The following is a 19,649-nucleotide window of genomic DNA, read 5'->3' as shown; positions in this document are numbered from 1 at the left end:
AACGTCTCATCGCTGCAGGTAGAGATTGACAAAGGTAGTCAGTTTTGATACTAGGTTAAATTTTATTTCCGATATAAAGAGATGTGCGATTACGCTATTTTGGTGATGCATTCTAGCACAGGAATTGTGAGAAAAAACTATTAGTAAATTAAAGATTAAGGTTCTTAAAACCACGTATCAATCCACAATAATTATTATAACTGTAACACTAGATTTTATCCTATCTATTTTTTAGTGGTATGATTGTTATAATAGGACACTTGCACCTGATTTTGGAATATACGGTATGCAATAATGTTAAATCCTCTTGACCTCTCATGGCAATTTCCTCTGAGTCACGCTTTTGAATGCAGGGCATGTTAATGGCAAGCATCGGAATTTCGCAATGGCCAAAATGGAATCAAACAAAATTAAAGTTTCTTCTCTGGCTCTAAAAGGAAAATCTGGAAGAAAAAAAAAAACAAAACAAAAAAAACCCCGTAATATATGATTAAGATATATGTTCGTAGACAATGACGATTTTAACGTTGTTTTAAAAGAATACAGCATGGCAATTACCACTATACAGTATTTTTTTTTTTAATTAAAAATAGTGCTTCACTTGCATCTTCAATTGAAACAGTAAAGATTGATAAACTTGGGCCTGTGTGTTTAAACTCTCAAATTATTTTGGAATTATGTTTCTGCTACAGGGTCTGAGATATTGATTATTTTGTAGGTGTTGAATTTCCGTGAAAATGTCAGGTTTTCAAGGGTGACTCCAAAGACGATCGTAGGTTTTAGAGAGATGTCTCACGAGGGGCCTCGGGCTTTAATGGATTACTATATGGTGCACCAAGGAATTTGTGGAACCCCATCTGTTGAAATCTTAAAGAGGGTTGCTCTGTCACGACAACATCTCTATTGTTTTGGACGAATGCAGTTGTGATCTGCGGCCGCATTCAAAGCTATGAGTGCTCACCGGTCAGCTCTGTTTGCAAATTGGCTTTGTGATCTAATGGTACTGCATGAATCGTTGAACGAAACAGAGAACATTTAGCTACAAGCATACCTTCATTCCAGTCTTGGCTCCGCACTAAACCTCGAAGGCAAAGCAAACTGTTGTGATTTTCTGTTGGATTAACTATCTTGTCATAAGGCAACTTTTGCCGGGGGCATCTCTTTTTTCTGACACAGAGCTCACTACTGACAGACGCCGAGGAAGTCAATTAGCCAAGCTCAAAGTATCAAAGTAATTTCCTCCATGGATAGGAATAAAACTTTACTGTGACCCTGAATAGCAGTTTTGTCTCAGAGTGGTTGTTGGAGTGGCTGGGTCTGTGAATGAAAGAATCCAGACAGCCCTTTCTATGACTAATCGTGATTCTTGTGTTAGAGTGAAGCACTCAAAAGAGAAGCAAAGAATGTGCTGTGTTCCCCCCTGTCCTTGTCACTGATGCCATTTCTAATGAGAAGAAAGCATTTTTTTCAATCAAAAAAGATTGAAGCTCGTGTTGTGTGGCATCTGTAAGATTCAGGACATATACGGAATGGTCCTGTGGATGCGGATTTTTACTCCAGTTATGGTTTCATTGAACTGCGTTGAGGAAATGCCTTTGATGTTAGTTTGTTTTGCAACGTTGTCAGAATCATGCATTAAGTGCTTGACTTTACAAAACTCTACAAAAATGTGGAAGGGTGGTGGTGCTTGGGTGGTGTGGATCTGGAAGTAAATACTGTACAAAAAATATACAAGACAGGGATAGAAGATAAGGCATTTCCTAAATATCCAAGTGAATAACTAATGAACCTGAATGTTATTTGAAGATGCAGGAGGGAGGCATCTATGATGGTGTATACTTTGGTGTTGATCCAAATTAGGTTTATTTGATCTTGGTGGAAGGCTGCACTCTTCATCTAGAGAGGTATATTTTTATAATCATTATCTGGCACTGGCAATTTTAATATGACTCTTGTATTGGATCATTATTTTATGAGGTTGTGCATGTACAATACATATTACGTGTGTGCCAATATTGAGTACATGTTAGCATACACTGTCTACTTTCCAATCTTAAAGTATGGATGCTTATATTTCCATCCCTCAGTTTAGATAATTCGGTTTTTCTCATAGTAATATTTTTCATGTAAAATACACATTTTAACCATAATTATTCGCAGTTTTATCAATCCCAATACGAAAAACACTTGAAACTTAAATTGGGCTTCTCTCAAAATACAGTTGGGCCTCAAAAAGTATTGCATTTTTAATTATATAATTGTGGGTTCAAAAACTTCAAATTCAGTTTCTATTTCTGGATAACCACAACCATGCTTTCACTGTGGCACACAATCAAAAATGAAGAGATTGTCTGAAATGTTTAAAACAAAAACAAACAGGTACTGTATATGTGTCATGTGCATACACAGATACAGTATACTCAAGATATAAGGCAACATAAGAAAACATATCAATTATGGGGCAACAGTGACAATGCCATACTAATCACCAGCCTCTGTTTGATACCATTTTAGCATTTATGATTTCTCAGTAACCATTCGCAGTAAGCAAGCCAATTGACAAATTTCACTTGATATGGAACTACCATTTTTCACCAAAATATGACTCATGAGGTTTTGGCCCAATGCCAGCGGTACATCACCACTTTTCAGAGCAAACATAAAGAGCCCAAGTAAACTTGCTATCCCCATGCATCTATTTTGAATAGGTATTCTTTTTACACTTTTTAAATATCTAACACACCATTTCAGTTCGAAAACGGAATTAACTCATTCACTGCCATTGACGAATTTTCACAGTCCAGCAAATCAATCCCAGCAAAGTATTATTATTTATTTTTATTTATTATTATTATTTATTTCAATTTTTTTTTCAAATATTAGGGTAAAAGTGTGTTTGAAAAATGTTGGCAGTGAATGAGTTAAAAAGAAGAATCCCATTTTGCCAAGCCCTTGGATTTTGTCCTCATCTTGGCTACTGTGGCTTGCAGGACAAGCATTCCTCCTATAACCTCCCCTTGAAGCTCACCAGTGGGACCGAGTTAGTGTGTTCTGGCTATGCAGTCATCCATCCTGAAGTAGAAAAGTGACACAAGGTTACGACCTGTGCAAGTTGATGGAAGCTGCCACCAACTCTCAGCTGAAGCACTGCTGGACAGGCCCATATTCCTCCTTTCCTCAGAGATTTTATGTCTTCCTGACATTCACTTAGTATAACACATGGACACCAAAACAGAGGTTATTTATTCATGAACATTTCCAGGAACAGTGTTTGCGCGTGGTTTTATATTTCATTAGAAATGGACATGGGACTGTCACAGAGGTTTCGTCTTCATTACTGAGATGAAGGGTTTAAATCAATGGTTGCCCTGGCCTCAGTGTCCTGCCTCTCTTTGTCTAATTTAATGCCCTCTCCAGTGTAATGACATTCTCGTGCCATTAGATGGCTGGTGTGTCCTACCTTGTCCTTCTTCAGAGGCTATTTTTTAATGGTTGTCTTTTGAGTGGCTGTTGGGTCAGGTTGCATACAAACATACATTTTTGGGAACGTCTTCTATCATCTGTCGTGTCAACATCAGGTGCAAGATGGTCTAGGTGGATTTAAAACAACCTTCTCTTTCCCTATTTTCTGCTTGCAAATAGAATCCGTACAGATTCTGAGCAATATCCACATGCTTGGAATTGCGGTGACCAACATTTCCACAGCAAATACCACAAAGGATGGCAGCTGTGTATTGTTTATCGAGAGGTTCAAGAAATGTCACTTGATTGACTGGTGGTGGCGTCTGCAGTGTTTATACTAAGGATCTCACTGAGCGGTGAATGCATGCAAAGATAACAAATGTTGGATTCGTCAACTTTTTTGATGAGTGTTGGCAAAAATCAGGGGGTTACCTCTGTCATTAGCGACTTTGGAGACTTTTAGCGATGCTATTAGAGACAACGAACAAATCTTTGAGAAAGTACTTGATACATAGCGACTCTTGCGGCTATTTGGGACAGTATTCAACTATTTGCCATTCTGTTGCCACTGTTTGGGAACCTTTGGGACTGTTTGCCAACTCCTGGAGTAGCAGGTGAATCTATGGACCCAACCCAATGAAGAGGTGTGCGAACCTTCCCCAGAATTCAGTTTTCTGCTGCCCACTGTCAAAGATGGATATGTGTAACTCATAAAATTTAAGAAAAAAAAAAAAAACTTTATTACTTACAGGTTGGTGCAGGCCGGCCCTCATCTTCAAATTTATCTTTGACGAACTGCTTCACCATTCCCTTGTGTCAATTTTTCCATCCACACAAAGTAACGCTGTAGACCACAACGTTTACTTAAATACTGGACACGAGCAGTCACAGTCTTGTGCGAAACGACAAGCTGCAGTCCTACTCACTGCGCCTTATCAAGTGGCCATCCCTTATGGCTAGCTACTTAATAGTCCCAAGGAAAGGTGGTAAAAACACGAGTGTCGTGCTGAAGTATTTTGCTTTGTTTGAAGATGTTAGTAAAATATCAATGATTGTGTAGTCTTGTATGTTTGACCAAAACATGAGAGTAGTCCAGTAACATGATCTCATAAACTGACTCAGCTGACTGAGTCCATATTGAACTCAAGTATTAACATGGATGAACTTGCTTTAATGATAAGACTCACGTCACTCAGCGAAAAAAAAAAAAAAAGCCCCTGATGGTCTTCATTGATAACAGTAGTATGCATGTGATGGTTCATAAGGAGCTGCAGTTACAGATCAGTACTCAATTTAATTCACAATGACAATAATGTGGCTTCACATATTACCTCCAAGCAATCAAATTTTCATATCATTAATTAAAAGAAAGGGAAGGCGATGAGAAGTTTAACTTGTTTTACTTTAATGATGGCATTTCAAGGTCTTAAACTCTCACAGGGATTCTTTCAAAGAAAGCGGACCAGATTATAGCCTGGAACCTCTGAGATCACAATTTTCAACCCTAATCCCTAAAGGATACACTCATTTCATGTGAGACTACATGGACTTTTCTGCCGTGGTTTATCTTCAAGTCAGAATGTCAGCTTCATCCTCACCCTGTAGTATTTTGAAAGGAAGACATTCATCTTTTCAATTCTGGGTTGCTCTTAACTCATTCAGTACCAGGCATTTTGAGACCCTCTTTTACCTTAACGTTTGAAAAAATGTGAAAAAAAAAATATAAATAACTTCCTGGGATTGAATGGCTGGGCTGTGAGACGACATACGTGTCCCAATGCCTTTGGGATTGATTTACCGTAATAAACATTGCATTGTGACATTTACTTTATGAAACACTCGAAATACATAAATCACAGTTTAGTAAAAATTCCATGAACAACAGACATCATCAGGCAAACTACAGCGGCATTGCCCCAATGAGAATAAATCTTCAGCAAAGTATCAAGTGTGACATCTTTTATCAATTTATTCATTGCATTAATTATTGATACTATCAGCCAGTTACACTATGCACAAAGTATTATCTTAATTGCAACTAACTCCATAAACTTAAACATAGAATAGATAACTGTTAGTTAGATATGTAGAGCAACCCAAATCTGAAAACAATATAGTCAAGAATAATGACACAAATATTCAGAATGACCTATACAACTGTAAAGAGATCATTTGCTTTATCTATTATGACAAAATGGGTAATTAAAATTTCAGCTCATATCTTCACATGTGAACTAGGAAAATAGCATAATGAGGACCTTCGAGACTGATGTAACCATTTGATGTCAGCTATGAGTTGTTGGCATTTGACTTGGTAAGTACTCCACTGAACATAAGTATGAATAATAAATGTAAAGAGGAAAGAGTCTGTGAGATGCTAATTTCTGGAAAATTAAGAATCAATTTTTACGATGATTTTTCGACATGCTCACAAAAACTGCAGAGGGTTTTACAATGATGTTTGCTTTAAATCAGCGTTAGCGTGAGTATGTAACAACTACTTTCGATATTAAACACAACCAGCTTTGCGTTTTCACAGTTACCTGGTGACAGCGTTGATGAGCTGGTTGAAAAGAAGTAGCACCATTCTGTGAATTTGTAGAATTGAAATTTCTTAAAAGAAAAAAGAAAAACACTGTCTTTCTGGGCCAGGGATATCATCACTGCTCTCTCTCTGAAGTGTAGAGCTCTAAAATGGCCGTGTGCAGAGATTGCATGATGGGGTAAAAATACTGTAGCAATATATCCATCACGTGACATCATTCCATCTACAGTAAATAAAATGTGTTTGCCTTGTAGGGTGACTGAAATCATCCATCTTATGAAGTCAGTGGGAACAAATTTGTTTTTAAAAGATGTGATCGTTTGGCAAATAGCACATGCTGAGATGATCATTTATGCGAATGAAATGTATTATTGGATATAATTGACTAGAGTACATACATTAGTAAAATGTTATGCGGTGCGATCTGTCAGAAGAGGCTCTGCTCTTAGAGCACAAAAAAAAAAAAAAAGGCAAGGGAGCGTTAATCTTGCCGAATTAACATACACAAACAAGTAAAGTCAATAATATTTCATGCCACATAAGGATTAGATTCACTGTCAACCCTATTCCAGGCTGCATCCTCAGCCCCATTTCAGCCGACTTTCGATAAAACAGGTTGCATGTGAGGGAATGTAAAAGGCTGGATGTCAGATTTTTTTTTTTTTTAATTTTCCATAATATGCATGGTGTGGGAGGGTGTATCACGCGAAGAAAAGAAAGGAGGGAATGTGCTGGCGTCTGTGGTAGACTGTGTGCAAAACCGTAGTGTGCCTTTGAACCTCGGGGACTCAGCAACCCTCTTCCTTCTCGAATACCGTGGCTGACCCCAAATTTTTAGATCCTAAGAAATTTTGACACATGATTGACAGGAACAATGATGAACTATTTTAATTTTGAGTTCTACTCTATTTATGACCCAGCTAGTTTACGTGATTGTTGGGCAACATTTGAAGTTTGACATTCCTATCTGATATATATTTTTGCATTCATTCTTCAAGCATGAACTGTTCTTTTAGAGTCTGTGGGTTTCCGGCGACCACAGATTAGAGAGCGCTGGGTGTTGTGGTTGAGTCTGATTTTGTTGAAATCGGGTGAATAAGGGATTGTTGATGTGAATGAGGTAGCACAGCAGCTCTCAACACTGAGCAGAGCAGCTCTATTGGGGCACGATCAAAGAACACAGTCGACCAAAGCTCAGATCAGCCCAGGCTTTAGTCAACCAGCCACACATTAATCGAGCCAGAAAACGGCCAGAACAGCATTCACCACGTTGAACCTGGTCAGAATGTACCAGTACCCAGACAAACTAACAAATTTTGATGAAACAATCCACTCACATGTTGGGCAAAACCATTTAATTTCAGTAAAAAATACTCAAATTTAAAATAATATAATCTTTTATTTGACAACAATACATAACGATCCTACTTTAAAAACTAGTGTTTGGCAGTACTTTTCTCTGCTTCAAATGCAAACCTCAACCCTGGAATTTCTTGTGACAGATTCTACAAAAAAAAAAAAAGTCTGCATCACAGTCAGGACTGATCTGAATGTGAATGTTCCACGGAACGTATTTGTAGAATTTGCATGTATTTTGTGAGTGAAAAGTCGAAAAATCAGGGGTCGGCGACCTTTAACACTCAAAAAGCCATTTCGACCTGGTTTCGGAAAAGAAAACACTGGGAGCCGCAAACACTTTTTGACATCCGAAATGAAGATATTAGCTTATTTGTCGCTAACCATGTCTATAAAGTGCATAATAAAATGAAACGGACTTATCTCATGACGCACGATTGAGGGGGGTCTTTTTGCAACGAAGCATCTCATCGGTCCATATTAAACAAACAAGCCAACGTAATCCAGTGAACCTTATTATTTTCACTTGTTATTGTCATAAAAAATAAAAAAAAGGAAAACAAAACACTACACATCAGCGATTACGCCACACGGCTTCCACATTCCACATACGGAGGACAAGTCATTGTGTCGCTCCGATGCTCAGTCTGGAAACATGTCGCTATCGCTTCTGTGCCGGTCCGGCCCCCGCCCCCTTCGGTTTTTGATAATGTGGCCCCCTGAATAATTTAGTTGAATAGTATGGCGCCCCGAAGGTGACATGGAAGTAAAAAAAACCTTTGCGTTCCCTCGCAAAAAAACTTTGCGTTCCCTCACAAAGATTGCGAGATAATGCAAAGATTTTTTCTGCAAGTGAACTTTTTTTTTTTTTTTTTGTAATGCGTGTTTATGTACTTATGGGTCATTTTCCGGGGAATCAAAAGCAACAAAGGGAGCGTTTTCAGCCGTTGGTGAGTTTAATGGAATTGCTTTGAAATTCGCTTGAAATACAAAGACATAAAATCAGTTTTTGATATTGAGCACAGTTTCCAAATAAGCGAAAGTCTGAAGTGAGTGTTAAACAATAGAGCTGTCGTCTCTCAAACAGCTGCGCATTAGAGGCTAGGCTAGGCTAGCTGCCAAACTGACCCGGAAGTACATAAAAACGCATTTAAAACAAAATGCGTTCCCTCGCAAAAAACTTTGCGTTATCTCGCAATTTTTACGGGAGAATACAAATCTTTGCGAGGGAACGCAAAGTTTTTCTTTTTTTTTTTTTTTACTTCCATGTCACCTTAGGGGCTCTGTATTATAGTGAAATTTATTGAAGACTAACTTATTTTTTTTCCATGTAGACCAGTTCGACGGACTCCTATGCAACCTTTATTCTGGTAACAATTATGTCAGCACTAAAAAGACACAAGGATATATTATTCCAAAATATACTTTTGATTGGGCCTGTACCACTTTCAATTGAGTTTTTCAGATCTCCAAAAAATTATGTGTGAAATTCACAGCTCCGTGATATTTGCAAAACATCAAAGAAGCTCTGAAATCAAAGTGATTCATACAAACGACAGCGTTGTCCAACTACAAACCTCTCCGTGCAGTATTTTGGTAATCACTTGAGCCACTTTTTTGGGATGCTTCGTCCACTGTGATTAATCTTTACCAGATGTGATGTTGCTGCTTACATGTCCATTATCCATTTTCTGTCTCTTTGTTTCCCTTTGACTAAGCTTACATGCACCGCACTCACTTGTATTGTATATCAAAGTATTCCAATTGAACGCCACAAGCTTGACAATCAGCAATAGATCTTTTTTACAGAGAGGATTTTGTCAGCAGAGAGCAGCGGAAAGAAATTATCCGAGCGGAATATCATCCAAAATCCCAGTTTCTTTTTGCGTTGTAGTTTTGTGACAGAATTGAAGTTTATTATTTAATGAGCTAATTGTGACGGCGGCTAACTAAAATGGCAGCCATTCCTCTACAATGCACCAAACGATACTTTTGTCCATGTACATTTTTGCATAGAAGAATACAAATGTTTATGTTCTCAATAGTGTAATGATGGACTTGCTTGCCACTAGGGTAGAAATTAGCCTTCCTGTTTTGGGCCTTTAACCCTGATAGATAGAAACAGACTGTTAATGTATCAGAAAACCAGACTTTAATGTAGGTAAAGTTTGCTCCTTAGAAATAATTGAACTTATATAAGGTACGTATGTGCTGCCGTGAAGAACTATGGAGTGAGCTGAAATCATTGTAATGTAGAGTGAGTAATTCAATATAGGCAAGTGTAAAAATGACAATTTTTGACAGTATATTATTCAACAGTGCAGGTTTGACTGCATAACTAGCCTTTTTTTTTACCATTGTAGTCTATTACCATATGTTGTTATTCTGGGTATCACATTGGTAAAAACAAGTAATGTTAAGAATTTATTTTCAATGTTCAGTATGAATTCAGTTTCAATGTCTTAAGGTCTAATATTATACAAATCATATTCTGCAGAATACTTTTAATCACAGTGGCTCGAAGTCCAAAATAAAAGTTGATATTTTCTGCACTTTCTTTTTCCGACCAGTGCAAATTGCATTTTTATCTAAAATAGCTCTTTGGTACTAACTGTGCAATTATGCATTGGGGCACATTTTATTTAAAACTGATAGAAACAGAAACTTGCATTTTTTTTTTTTTTTTTTTTACTGCGCAGTAAAATGAAGCTTTCATTATCATAAAGCTCTAATGGGGAGCAGTAAAGGTTAAAAAAAAATCCTTTCAAATAAATGGAGTAAACCAGCACATGTCAGTAAGTCTAAAAAGAGGAACATGTCTACCAATGTACCAGACAGGATAGAAAACATTGATGAAAGAGAGAGAACTCTTAAAACCAAGCAATCTGCCCATATCTTATTCAGTCTTCAGTCATGGTAATTATTAATCATTCCATCAGGAGTCTGCATATACAAGTCTGACAGGACTCGCATGAATACATTCGTTGAGAGTGTCTGGAAAAGTAATTCAGATGTTCTATCGCACGGAAGGGATGAAACAAACTGCTATGGCTTACCATCAAACTTTTTATGGCTGGAAACAAACGTCACCCTCATGTTGCGGCTGCTCTCCTCCACCAAGTTCTCAAACTCCATCTTGCTCTGCTGATTGAGCTTGTCCTCCATGTCAGATGTGCAGCAGGTATATCCCTGAGGACAGATACGCAGGTGCTCACCTGAGAGATAAACACAAAAAAAAAAAAACATTGTTTTTACACTCATCACTACCACTGCAGTCGCATTTTCAAAGGCCCGTGCTGCGTGTTTGATCACAACGCTGTTGTGATTTTTTTATTTTTTTTTTCCTTTTCCTCAGATGAGGACTGTAAGAAATTGCCAAGGATGACTGACCTGCACATGCATTCTTGGGAGAGAATGACAGCACAACCAATGAAGTGCAAATGAAAAGCAGTGCATTTATAAACTGTGGCACTGTGAGGTTATTTTTACAGTCTTTGGTACGATATCAATTGTTTTCAGAGTATGAACAAGCAACATCAAGTAGCTCAAAAGAAAAAAGGGGTACTGGTACACCATGTTATTGACGGGCATAGATGCCTTTTTCTTAACAATGTTTATTTTGTCAGCAGTGTGACTAAACGTTTAATTAATTAGCCTACACCGCAGGCAGAACAATGTCATAATATGCAAAAAAAGTTTCCAATCTTTAAGATTGCCTGTTAGACTTTCTTAACTATTGTTAAATGGGCCTCCACTATTAGCCAGCTAGAAGGTGCTAAACAGAGATGAGAAATGAGGTGCTGTTCTGTAGTCGGATATACGTTTTTTTGTTTTAATTGGATATTTTTTTATTTATGGAACACAAATGAAACAAAGCATCTGGGAAGAATACTGAACCAAAGCCTACTTCTTCCACTATCTAGTGGAATATTACAGATCCAACAAACTACAGAATACAACCGATTGATGCTCAACGTGCATATAAAGGGAGCTTTCGATGAAGAAGCTGCACATGTGCATAGATAATGAAGCACAGAGGATGCAGCATGCTGCATGTGTGCTGGAACATGCCGGAAGTCTGGAATGTACTTAATCCTTAATCAGTCCTGAGAGACACACCAATCTACAATAATGAGCGCAGCATCACCACAACAGTTAAACACAAATCCATTTTTACTCCACAGTAATGCAAACTCCTCATGGCCCCGAGATCCAACTCACAAAAGCAGCAGATTTAGTCAAAATACAGCAGTTGATTGGAGATTGTTTTATTTGGAGTCATATTTCATGAACGCAACAGTGTGGTATAGATTAAACGAAATAACTAAACGACTGACACATGGTACTATACTTTCGTCACTGGTGCAAGTTTGGTGTGCTGTGCATTTTAAATCTGCGCGGAGGCAGGTTATACTGGCTTGGTCATTTCGCCTGCATTTAAAAGAGCAGTTTGCGCCGGTGTGGGCATGGACGGAGCTGACTTGATTTGTTGCCAATTAAAGTGGCTGCTCCCATTCTCTTTAAATGTGGCACACACACATATCCAGCCAGGTTTACGTGCATGTTTTTTTGTCATTCCAATTGAAGATCTCTGGTCAACTGTGTACATGTGAGGTGATCTATTCCAATCTGTCATTTACATGTGCCACTACATCAAACAGAACAGCCAGTTTACAGCCAGTGATTTGCCCAGATGGGGTTGAGTTGTCTATTTAGCACAGCTGTTGTGCTTGTTTTTACACCTTTATTAAAGCAACAAAGTGATAAAAACAAGTTACGCGTAGCTCAAAACAAGTTTGACCAAGCCACCATGTTCACGTGCGTAAACAATTTACGTCAAGCCAGAGCATGCGCAGACCGGATGCGGCCTGGCTTTTGCACCTGAACCACATACATGACATCTGTTCAGACTGGCAAAATGAATATACAACCCCTATAAATGCCAAATGAAATTCCCTATTTTTGTCATAAATGTCTAAAATCACAACTAGTGCGCTAAAGAGTTGAATGAACTCAATCTTGATAAATCATATGATGTTTACAACCCATAACTACGATGGAAAATGGAAATACAAATGCATATTCTGGACAAGTCATGTTAAAATCTAGATGGCTCTCGAGCCTCTCTGTTCTGTTCCACATGACTGTGTTGCACCAGAGATGGAATTTGAAACCAAGCTGTCAATACTAGCAAGATCACAGTTGTGTATCTGAGTTGAAGACTCCTGTTTGAGGTAGAAGATGAAGGGCTCTCTTTTTTTTGTTCATGTCGTCAAAATGACCAACTCTTGCTGTGCATGGACAGTTTCTTCATTTTGAAATGTGGAACCTTCCTCAAAGGAAGCGCCCTCAAAGTCCTGAGTTTCTATTTTTATGGAAAATAAATGCTTGGCATTCCATTTTGATACTGACGCAGGATTGTAGGATTTAAGATTTTATTTGTCAGATCGACCAAAATGCCAACAATAAACACAAGTGGCACACGGTGGAAAAAGTGGTTAGCATGTCAGCCTGACAGTTTTGAGGTTCGGAGTCCAAGGAGGTATGCCTCTCTCTCAAGGTCAGCAGAGATAGGTTTCGGCTCATCCAAAACCCAAATGAGGAGAAGGAAAGGATGAAGGTATCACCCAAAAGAAAGAAACAAGCTACATGGATTATAGCCATCAATTAATTGTCAGACTCCAGTGCCAGTACACAGTACAATAATTTGAATAACGTCGTGTAATGCAGGGTTATTATCGCCTCTTCTGTATTTATTGTAGATTCAAGTTCATAACTATCTGCTGATGAAGATGTCGCAGTCCAGTATAAAAATGCTCATGTACAGAATACTTATACTTCTGTAAGATTGTTCTGACTAATTTGAAGCAGAATTGTGCTGCGTGCCCATGTGGCATGTCGGTGCACCTGCAGACAGAAAACTGATTTCCGTAGGAAGTCATCATATTTTCATTTGATGAGTTATTGTCATGCCTCATCACGATTGCTTTAACTATTCCGAAGCTATCAGATGTGATGTGACTGCGACCCAATCCACAGTCCCTATCATCTCGCCTTTTTCTGGGTTTGCTTAGTCACACAAGGGCGACTGTGTTCTTGTGATTGAATACAATTAAAAAAAAAAAAAAATGACCAGTGACCACCAGGGTTTAACCATTTGTCTCCTGGAAAATTATGCCAGCAGCATAAAGTTTGGCATTGTGTTTCCTGGATTCAAAAGAAATCCTTAATTTCAGTGCCCTGCTTGAAAGTGCACTTTCATTTCCTAACATTTTACATTACCTTATGAAATAAATTCAACACATTACTGCATAATTGTAGTGATGATTGACATTGCCAGAGTGATATTAATTTGACAATGTTTATTATCATGACTGTACGTCTACACAATGAAGTACATTACACAAGAGTTAACAATTTGTAATGGTCTTGTGAGTGAGTTAACTTTATAAAGGAAGACATTTTGATGCACCTTTTGTTTTGGATCATTATTCATTATGTTGTCGTGGTGAATATAAATTTTTATCATCCGTGTGAGGACATGAAAGTTCATGAATGACATTCCATTGAAAAATTCACCCGTCATTAAAAACAATATCCTGGTTGATTGGCCAAGAACAGTACAGAAACAGAACTGACGTCAACAGGTGAAGTGGCAACGTAGGACGTTGCCCAGAAAACATCAGCGACATGTGTCCAAATGGTTTGCCAAATCTTTACTGTCAACACATTTCCCATTCTGCACTTATGTTCACCCAAAATGGCTCTACTGTTTGATGTATGCCGATTTGACGCATTTAATGTGTTCTGTCAGTTCTGTATTTGTTCTTTTACTTTACAAAAGAACAAGCAATGGCTAAATGGGAGGGTGTACATTTACATTTAAATGAGTGAGCATGAAAGACAAGCTGTATGCAAGCCTCTACTTGAGTGACAACACTGCCAGAAGTGTCGTAGGATTAAAAGAAGTACGTGTTATATCAGGACTGCCATCTCTGTTTCACTGACAGGCGAAATCTTGAGCCGTAAATTTTACAGTGTCACCTACATTTAAACTGTGTTACACTCTTTCCTTTATCATGAGTCATGTGGTTATTAAGCTATCGTATTTTTGTTTTACTTGTTTGATAGTTAAAGTGGAAGTCTACCCAAACATATTTTTTTCAAGAATATGTTTTATGCAAACCCACTAGATGAAGCAAGGCATTCTGATAAATATTTTGTTCGTGGAATAAGAGTTAGTCCACCCGTTTTCAGCTGGCAGCCATTTTGTCACTACTACCCAGGGCTCAGGTAACGACCAATCACGGCTCAGCTTCAGAAAACAGGTCAGCCATGATTGGTTGTTACCTGAGCCCTGAGTAGTTGTTATGTCATTTTCAGTCGACAAAAGTGACAAAATGGCCGCCCCCTGAGATGACTAAAAAGGGGTGGATTTTTCTACTTAACTCATATTACACAAACGCAATATTAATCAGAATTCCATGTTTCAACTAGTGGGCCCGCTGGGAACATATTCTAGAAAAAATATGTTTGGGTTGATTTTTCCTTGAAGGCCATTCTAATTTCTTAATGTGATATTATTTTGTCAAAATTAGGACATGTATTATACACTCTTATTGACAAAATATACTGTATGCACCAGGCCGGACCTGATTGCGAGCCAATCGCAAGGCACACAAAGACGAACAACCATTCACACTCACAGCCATGCCTAGGAACAATCGAGAGTGTTCAATTAACCGACCATTCATGTTTTTTGGAATGTGGGAGGACAACGGAGTACCCGGAGAAAACCCACGCAAGTACGGGGAGAACATGCAAACATGCACACAGGAAGGCCAAAGCCCGGAATCGAACCCTGGACTGCACTGCACTGTGAGGTGCGAGCCAGTCGACCACCGTGCCGCCCCGAGTTTAGATTTTCGCAAATAAAAACAAGAAAAATCTTGCCAGCAAATTTTAATCGTATTGTTTTAGATTAGCTAAATTTTGGAATATAATCACATCAGAACTATGGAAAATCAAATGACAAAGATGGAAGGAATCGTTACTCTTGAATCAAGAAACAACTTCCAATTTTAATATTTTTTAGTCCGTAGTAGGTCCTGAATCTGAAACTGCAAGTATTTTCCAGACTGAGCCACTACTTCCTTTAATATAAACATAAACGCTTTAAAACGTATGTTGCTGTGGTAAGAAAAATAATAACTTTTATTCCCATGTGTGATAATAGACAGTGTGATTAACTCCCACAAGTATTCATTAGTCTACCTGGCCAAAGGGCAACAAGCATATGTTCCACTCCATCTGGTACATCCCCTGACCACTCGTGTCTACATTAATAAAGGGAACATTTTCTGCATGCCAGTAATTCTAACTGATCCTGAGGTCGAGAGATAAACCACTATCAAGTATTGTTCTACGAAAATTGTGTCACATTCGCAATTACAGTACCGTAATGACTGGACTATGCAGTTCAGTTTAAAATGGATTCCGAGGCCCGTCATCCATTAAAAGACTGACACTGTTGTCTGTGAAATGCGTGATTCAAGCGCAATTGGCTTGTCTCGCGATTGAGATATGACGATGCTCACTCTTGGCCATGGGCATGTGACAAATTTGCATCTGAGCTATAAAAAGGCAAAAGTGTCATTAAAAAACAAGCCTAGCTTTTCAATAATATACATAACCCATTCTTGGACACTGACTTTGAAAGTTTACTTTAAATGGAGCAACAAATATGTTTTATGAAGACTGTAAATGAAGACGCAGGTCAAAGCAAAGATGCCAATTCCCAAATAGAAAGTAGCCATTTAGGAAGGTTGAGGTCTGCGTGACAAGGGAATTTGTTCTTTGGCCCAACAACCACTAGCTCAATTCAGCAGGGGTTAAGTTAAATGAGGTTGTGCCGCCTCCGGCCTGAGATAGCATGCAAACAGAATTCAACTGCGGTGAGTCATTTGTGAGTGTTCACAGAAAATGCGACATTAATCTGATGGGTTTTTCCTTGAATGTAAACACACTTGTTCTGTGTTCATGCTTATTGACATACTGCACATGAAGATCAAAGCCAAGATCCTAAAATACAATATTCATAAAACACAATATCCATCCATCCATTTTTTGTACCGCTTATCCCAATAAGGCGGTAATGACTGGGCCTCCCCAGAAGCTCATTGCACTTACTTTGAGTCCAATCTGATTGTTGACAGTTATCCTCTGTTAGATATATCAAATAATAAAGATTGAGTTTTCACAAGCAAGTGTGCACATATGCTTTATGGGCCATTATCACTTGTCAACAGAAATGCAAGAACTGCAAGGAAACCCAATTACTGCACTAAATCACATCTGTCTGCCTGTTGGAGTGGGAAAAAAATGCATCAGGCATGATTGATCTCAGTGTTGCTTTGCCATCTGGATCTCCTCTCCATCACCCACATCACCCGCTTTCAACTGAATCCACGGGGGCTTGAGACCCTAATTGAATGTGTCCAAATAAGATGACACAGATAACTCCCACGATTGCTCCAGCCATATGTTACCGCACTCGGAGGGTGCTAAAGGAATTTTTTAACTTTCAAATAACTTCCAGGCCCGAATCCCTTGCGACAATGATCTGAGGGTCACTGTTTTAATGCAGGATTACGTGTGTTGTCCTCATTGCTTTCGACAAATAAATGGGAAGCATGGCGATACAAACTCATTTATTTATAATTATCAACTCAACTTCCGTCATTGTAAACCCACATAAAGGGCACATCGATTGTGAAAAGAGGTCACATAAATTGGGTGTTCACATGAAGAGGAACTAAATCCATTTTGGGGGGATTTAACTAACAAGCATGTGCTTATAATGAGTAGGTTAACAGTTACAATTAGTTACTAACAGTCTATTTCGCCTTCACCTAAGAGGGCTATTGGATGTGATAATGGGTTCGAAGCAGTGTAACTAGCAGGGGAACTAAACTTCCTCTGCAACAATACATACATACTGTAGCACTAGTCAAAACAGAATAGCGTACATGGAATAAGATTTAAACAGAATCATTCCTCGATCTTCATCGATCTCAGGCAGCCTTGTTGAGCAATATCACCCTCTGCTGTCAACCAAAATTAACGTCACAATTTACTTCCTACGTCACATGACCAAACCCGGAAAACAGATTAGCGGACTCCTTGTGTATGCTGCCAAAACTAGCAGAGGTGGGCAATCGTCTATGCTTTAGTCCATTTTTGAGTTTGCGTCTATATTTCAGACCCGACCGGTCGGTCCGAGGCAGCACATACGACGCATTCTTTGAAAATGAAAAAAAAAAAAAAAAAAAAAAAAGCCTTTAGTTTCACTTTATCGACTGCCTTCATGTTGTGATCATGTGTTTTTCTCTCCAACTAATTTTCCAATATGACATTTCCCCAAAGATGAGAAATGCTAGAAGCGGTTCATTTTGTGTGTTGACCAAATTGCATCAGTCAGACTCTGTAGTGAAAAGCGTGGCCTAAATGAGATAAAATCACTCATTTGAAATAATGAAAAGCCAAATTCTATACAGTGCAATTTCACTTGCAATTGTAAGAAATGTTAATGGACACCCAGCACTGTCACATTCTTCCAGGAGACTTGCTTGTATTATATTACAAGCCACTATCAAGCAATGGAATGAAATGAAAATAAACCTAGCCCTAAATGTTATGCAAACATCATTGTCCAACACAATAAAAGCCTGTCGAATACATGGAAATAATAAATCATAAAGGAGTTTCAACAGATGTGAAAAAGATACAAGATGAGATACCGTGTAGTATGACATTATATATGACAATTGTGTTGTTGTGTGTTTGGAAATGTTGAGGTTTGAAATATGAGACGCAAATGTTTTTCTTTTACTCAAATTTCAATTTATAATTCTCATATAGTTGTCTGCAAATACTGGGTTTTAATAAGGAACATAGCAATACAGAGTAAACAATACATGTCTTTGCACATTGCACAGTGACCTTTTACCAAAAGAACTTTAACTGAACTGGAAAAAAGACATTAACCAATATGTAGTCAGTGTCTGAGTCTTAAAGTGAAAGTCAACCCAAACATATGTTTTTTCAAGAATATGTTCTATGCATGCCCACTAGTTGAAACAAGGCATTCTGGTAAATATTGCGTTTGTGGAATAGGAGTTAATCCACCCGTTTTTAGCTATCTCTGGGGGCGGCCATTTTATCACTTCTGTCGACTGAAAATGACATCAACAACTGCTCGGGGCTCAGGTAACAACCAATCATGGCTGACCTGTTTTCTGAAGCTGAGCCTTGATTGGTCGTTACCTGAGCCCTGAGATGACTAAAAACGGGTGCATTTTTCTGCTTAACTCATACTCCATAAAATACAATATTAATCAGAATACTGTGTTTCTACTAGTGGGTCTGCTGGGAACATTCTCGAATAAAATGTGTTTGGGTTGATTTCCCCCCTTTAAGGTGCGTGACTCTTTGTCCTATCGGGTGTTGGAACATTGGCCTTGCAGTACATGGAGTGTCAAGAACAAACTGCGTTGAAATGGGACATAAAAACATGCTGTTAACATTACAACAACCTGCCTTTTCTGTGCAAGAGGCCGCATTTTCCACCCGAACCCTAACCCACGGGGCATTTGATTAGGGTTGATTTGTGCGCAGAGTGTGCTATCAGTCTCCTTAAAAGCAGATGGAAGTTTTTAGCTGTGTCCAGTGGTTAATTTTTACCACATAAAATATGATTGCCAGATGATCACAGGTCACACAATCCCTTAACAGTTTAGGCAATGCTAATTACTTCAAAAACACAATTAATTATAACTACCAATCGTTTTCCTTTTAAAAAGTAATTGAATTACTAACATAAATACTCCTTCATAAATGTCACCAAACAATAGATGGGACAGGCTCCAGGATGCCCATGTTTAGATAATGGATGGAAATAATTATTCATTCATTCATTCATTATCCATACCGCTTATCCTCACAAGGGTCGCGGGCGTGCTGGAGCCTATCCCAGCTGTCTTTGGGCAGTAGGCGGGGGACACCCTGAATTGGTTGCCAGCCAATCGCAGGGCACACAGAGACAAACATCCGCACTCACAATCACACCTAGGGGCAATTTAGAGAGTCCAATCAACTTACCATGCATGTTTTTGGAATGTGGGAGGAAACCGGAGTACCCGGAGGAAACCCACGCAGGCACGGGGAGAACATGCAAACTCCACACAGGGTGGCCGGAGCCGGGATCGAACCCACGACCTCTGAACTG

General features: G+C 38.7%; 1 protein-coding gene across 2 annotated transcripts in view; it reads right to left on the bottom strand.

The window, feature by feature from the left end:
- The window catches only part of LOC147149764 (glypican-6-like), an 81,519-nt gene that overhangs the window by 51,262 nt on the left and 10,608 nt on the right, over positions 1-19,649 (bottom strand). For both annotated transcript variants that reach the window (XM_086025844.1, XM_086025845.1), the window contains exon 2: positions 10,420-10,578. In XM_086025844.1, coding sequence (XP_085881970.1) covers positions 10,420-10,578 — 159 coding nt within the window. The remainder of the gene's footprint in view (positions 1-10,419; positions 10,579-19,649) is intronic.

This window comes from Filicampus tigris, chromosome 3 (assembly GCF_054856515.1).
Source record: "Filicampus tigris isolate MCC_2025a chromosome 3, RoL_Ftig_1.0, whole genome shotgun sequence".
NCBI lineage: Eukaryota > Metazoa > Chordata > Actinopteri > Syngnathiformes > Syngnathidae > Filicampus > Filicampus tigris.
The sequence above is the reverse complement of the archived record's forward strand: the minus strand, read 5'-3'. Positions and strand labels throughout refer to the sequence as shown.